This window comes from Aplysia californica, unplaced genomic scaffold (assembly GCF_000002075.1).
Source record: "Aplysia californica isolate F4 #8 unplaced genomic scaffold, AplCal3.0 scaffold00873, whole genome shotgun sequence".
Lineage (NCBI taxonomy): Eukaryota > Metazoa > Mollusca > Gastropoda > Aplysiida > Aplysiidae > Aplysia > Aplysia californica.
Genome location: NW_004798143.1, coordinates 262,400 through 267,654, shown reverse-complemented (window position 1 = coordinate 267,654; position 5,255 = coordinate 262,400). Strand labels below are relative to the sequence as shown.

The 5,255-nt window shown below is 40.7% G+C and overlaps 1 protein-coding gene across 1 annotated transcript in view; it reads right to left on the bottom strand.

Moving 5' to 3' along the window:
* Positions 1-2,530: 2,530 nt before the first annotated feature.
* LOC101856989 overlaps positions 2,531-5,255 on the bottom strand; it is a 23,643-nt gene continuing 20,918 nt past the window's right edge. The window contains exons 19-21 of the mRNA XM_005110310.3: positions 4,963-5,241; positions 4,035-4,131; positions 2,531-2,874 (exon numbers count right to left, since the gene is read on the bottom strand). Coding sequence (XP_005110367.1) covers positions 2,696-2,874; positions 4,035-4,131; positions 4,963-5,241 — 555 coding nt within the window. The 3' untranslated portion in view covers positions 2,531-2,695. The remainder of the gene's footprint in view (positions 2,875-4,034; positions 4,132-4,962; positions 5,242-5,255) is intronic.

Genomic DNA, 5,255 nt, shown 5'->3' with positions numbered 1-5,255 from the left:
GGATGATACTTTATATTGAAGGGATAGGATGTGGTGAGATAAGTGGGGTACAACATGCAGGGCATGCACACATATCTTTTAGAGTACCAGTATCTATTATGATTTATACACTTCTGCATGTGGTTGCACAACTCAAAAAGTTACCAGACAAAAAAGACAGGTAACATTTTTTTTCTGTTTTGTGTACAAATTTATTTTCTTTTCACTGTGTACACATACATATTCATAACATAACAATAAAAAAATAACAAAACAGTATTGTATTTCAAGTTAACAAAATTCCATGAATACAACATATGAACCATACCCTATTTCTCTGTTCAAAACTGATAAACCTGCAGTATTAGAAGGTTTATACTCCTTGCATCCTTACATCTGGTTGATCATTCAAGCTAATAAGACACCAAAGTTTCCACTGTAGACCTTCTTTGCCACATCTTATTTGAAATAGTACTACTCTTTATTGATCCTTCAATCAATCTGCACCTTGTGAAAGCACCGAGTAAATAAATAAAAATAAAAACAATTTATAAACATTGATTTTATGATGCATATCCCCACTCAACAGCAAGTTTTATGCGCTTTACAATCAATATCAGGGATGGAAACTGATCAGTCCAAAATTTACTGAACTTTTCGCGGGCTATACAGATTTGGAAAAACACACTTATTCAATAAATGATTGTAGACCAGTCCCACTTACAGTACAGAAAATGACGGAGTAAATCAAAATTACGGATTTCACTAAATTTACGGACAATTTCCATCCTTGCAATATTATTACCCTGGCAGACCCTCCACACTCAGAAACATTCTTGCCTTTCCAGGAAGCATACAGTGCAAGCAGCTGATTAAACATTATACCATTAATAAGCTGACAAGACCTTTCGCTGTCTATAGCCTGGGTAAAGTGAAGAAAATTCGTGCACAGTTCCTTTCCGATGGACAAACCATCAGGTCCCTGAAGGGGTCCGAACTCATGACCTATCGGTTGAGTCCCAAAGCCTAAGAAATAGACTGTCCCCGTCGTTTTATGCACCCCGTATAATTTAGCAAAATTTGATCATTTTTTGCATAATTTCTGATAATTTTCCTTTATCATTCTTTGTTAAAATTAACAGAATCGAATAATTTCACATTTTTGGGCCGTTTGCATAATTTCAGAATTTTTCTTGCATAAAACGACGGGGACGGAATAGATCACTCACAACATGTAATAACAATGTCACCAGTAAGGAAGCTACTGTTGATAAGTGAAGGCACAACTCATGGAGACTTGCGGAATGTAATAGTAAAAAAATGACGGTAGCGTGTTCAACTTCTCAGCTCTGTGTGAGCAGTTTTAAGCAGGTGTGCGTCAGTAGTGTGTACTACTACTAGTGTCAGTATTGTGTACTAATGTATCAGTAGTTTGTACTACTAGTGTGTCAGTAGTGTGTACACGTGTGTCAGTAGTGAGTACTTCTAGTGTGTAAGTAGTGTGTACTACTAGTGTGTCAGTGGTGTGTACAAGTGTGTCAGTAGTGTGTACTACTCGTGTGTCAGTAGTTTGTACTACTAGTGTGTCAGTAGTGTGTACACGTGTGTCAGTAGTGGTGAGTACTAGTGTGTCAGTAGTTTGTACTACTAGTGTGTCAGTGGTGTGTAGGCCTCATCATCATCATCAATGCTTTCACCCATGGCAGGGTATAGGCCACATACAAGCTCCTTCCATTTATCTCTGTCCTGGGCCATCCTTCGAAGCTCGTTCCAAGTGAGCTTCATCTCTCTCAAGTCCCTTTCCTCGCATCTCCTCCATGTTTCCCGTGGCCTACCCCTGCCTCACGCTCCCTGTGGGTTCCATTGTAGTGACTGTCTTGTGATGTTTCCGCTGGGCGTGTCCCATCCATAGACACTTTCTTAGTCCTGTTTCTACTTCTATTTCCTTTTGTCCTGTCCTTTCTCACAGTTCTTCATTTCTTATTCTATCCTGCCACTTAATTTTTAGAATACTCCTCATACATCTGTTGATGAAAGTCTGGACTTTATTCAGTACTGTCTTTGTTGTCTTCCAAGTTTTGCATCCGTAGAGGAGCACAGACTTGACGTTGGAGTGGAGTTAAAGAGTCGAATCTTGGTGCGCAGTGAGATGTTGCTTGCTTTCCAGACTTTTGATAATTGATTGAACGCTGACCTTTCCTTGGCGGTTCTTGCTTTAACATCTGCCTCGGTTCCACCTTTACCATCGATGACACTTCCAAGGTAAGTAAAGGAGCCCACTTCTTCCAGGAGAGTGTCTTCCACTGTCACAGCAGGGCTTGAAGCTTTTCCTAGCTTCACTACATTCAACTTTCTTGGATGTATGTGTAGGCCTACTAGTGCGTTAATAGTTTACACAGTGTCTCAGCTCTATATGAGCAGCTGAGTATAATAATATAAGAACATGAGTTCGAACCCCAGCATTCTGAAACAATCTCAACTTTCTGGGAAGCGAACATTTTCATAGCCCCTTAAACACTAACACACTGACCAAATCTTTTGCTGTCTATGATCGGGTGCCCATTCACACCTGGGTGAAGTGAGGAGAATTTGCGTAAAAAACTGCCTTTCCCAAGGACACAACCTGGGTCCCCAGGCTCAAAGTCCAGTTATGAGTCCAGAAGCCTAATAGCCTAATCACTAGACAACCGCCGCAACACAAGTAGTGTGTAACGTGTCAGCTCTGAGTAAGTAGCTGCGTGCCCTTCTGCACGATGTGCTCTTTCAGCCTCTCTGTGTGTCCGGCCTGCAGGTTCTGGCAGACAAAAGGCAGCAGGAAGAACAGGTTCCCGTCCTCTGGCAGAAGCAACACAAACTGGGCAGGGGGGAACATCTCTGCCAGCTTGGCTAGCAGGTCTGAGGGGAGAAAAAGGTTTCATTTTGTTTTGTTTTATTTTATTTTGGTAAAGACAAGCACTTTGATAATATGATAACCATTCGAGCACTTCTTTGTGGAAATGCGCTATATAAATGCAATTTATTATTATTATTATTTCGACTGCTTTGAGTAAGATTTCGCCATACACCATGTTATTTGGAAAGTGACATATAAAAGTAACAGAATTCTACACTAAGCAGTCGATTCACAGTTCGAGAAACAGTAAGATACAGCAGAAGCCACAAGTTATCTTAATCCTTATTTCTTCAACTTTGCTTAACTGATTCAGCCCGCAAATAATTTGAAACCGCTTCGTGACCTCACGGGTGGTCTCACAAAAAGTTAACAAGGAAATATCTAAATTTGATAAAACACTATGTGTGGCATATAGAAATGTTCAGAATAAAAAACACCATTCAATAACATCGGAAAAAAGGGTTGAAATGTAAGTGATACCGTAAGGAAAACAGAAAGAGAGGAAATGATGTGAAGAAAGGGAGCAATTTATAAAACACAGGAGACAATCAGCCGCTGTGAGCGGTACTGCAGGCTGAATAAGTTAAAGAATATTCACCTCTGCCGGTGCATTGACCATCGCCAAACACTTGACGAAAGAACTACGTTATAAAGGTTGGAAAAAATGGGGAAAAGTAAGACAAACAGAAAGAAAGAAATTAAGTAAAGAATAACAGTAGGACCTACGAGTGGAGTGCCCAACCACACACAAGAAGAAATACATAGCTTGGTTAGCTATAAGGAAGTATACATATATACAGACATAATATGTTATTTAGTACTGGGAATAGCACGACTAAAAGATACTACAGAGGGAAAGCAGAGATGTTGGAGAACCACTTATATTATTGGAAAAAGTGAGTGTACTAAAACATGTTAATGTTTGTGTATGTGTTTATTACAGAGGCAGAGAGAGAAAAAGAGAGGGAGGAGAGAGAAAGAAAGGGAGCTGGAGAGAGAGAGAGAAAGAGAGCGAGAGAGGGGGAGAGAGAGAGAGGGAGAGATAGAGCTGGAGGGAGAAAGAGAGAGAGAGAGAGAGAAAGAGAGAGAGAGAGACAAAGAGAGAGAGAGAGACAAAGAGAGAGAGAGAGAGAAAGAGAGAGCATTTACACAAATGAGTTACCTTTATAAGCCTTCACGTAGGCCTCACCAGTCTGACCCGAGTGAGAATAGCCGCGGAGTTTGATTTCTGCCTCTAGGCAACGCAGCAAGTGAGAATACTGTGAAAAACATATCACATTATTTCTGTGAGCAAAGAGCTAAAGCTGCATAAAGGGAGAAAGAAAAGTACATTATAGAACCAACTAATGATATATCATTACTACAATTTTCAGGAGTCTTTAAGCAACTGACAGCACAATATCAAATCCATATCAAATTGAGAAATACTATAAATAATATCAAAACCAAAAAAAGGTAACATCCATTTAGAAAGAAAAATGCAAAGATAAAAAAAAAAGAAAACCGAACCACATTGAATATATGGATGTGAAGTATGGACCATCAATGAACAATGTTAAATATAGAAAAACTCGGAAGAATATTGCGGAGACAGAAAATGAAGAATGAAGTGCTAGGAAAATAGGTGTAGAAACATCAACACTCTTCCTGTGTGTAATGAAACTGAAACTGAACTACTCTCGGCATATTAAACACCATGATCCACTCAAGAAACACAATTTGGAAGCAAAGGTAGAAGGCACGAGAGGAAGGGAGGCACAAAACCCAACGTTATATTACTGCCTTTGGAACATATTATGTTCAATGCTTGTACATGCAATATACATGTATTATGTTCCTGTCTTTGTATTGTGGAATGTTTATGTCTTTGTAAAATGGCATGTTTAGGGCTTTGTATCCTGTTACGTTTCCGTTTGTGTTACGTGTAACGTTTAGGGGGTTTGGAACATTCTATGTTTAAAGCTTTATAACATGTAGCGCTAAGCGCTTTGTAACTTATTGTTTAAATCTGTGTAACATGCATTGCTTAGAGATTTGCAAACAAAGAAGCTCCTCGAATCCAGACAACATTTTCTTCACGCTGGACTTACCCTATCAAAATCGCCATGAAAGCAACAGGAAGCAAAGTTGGCCAGCACACCCGGGAATTTCTCCACCACGGTCTCCGTGGCAACGGCCAGGTCCAGTTTGGCCCCACACAGCAGCTGGATGCTGTCCCAACAGACCGACTGACCACCACCACCAGCAGCGGCCGAGCTGTGACCTGAGGTCAAGGACGCGTTCTCGGGGCTCGTGTTAGTGTCGGCGTCGATGAGGGAGAGAACCAGTGAGGCTAGGTCTGGGGAGAGGCGAGGCCAGCACAGCAGGGACTGTGGAGGGGGGG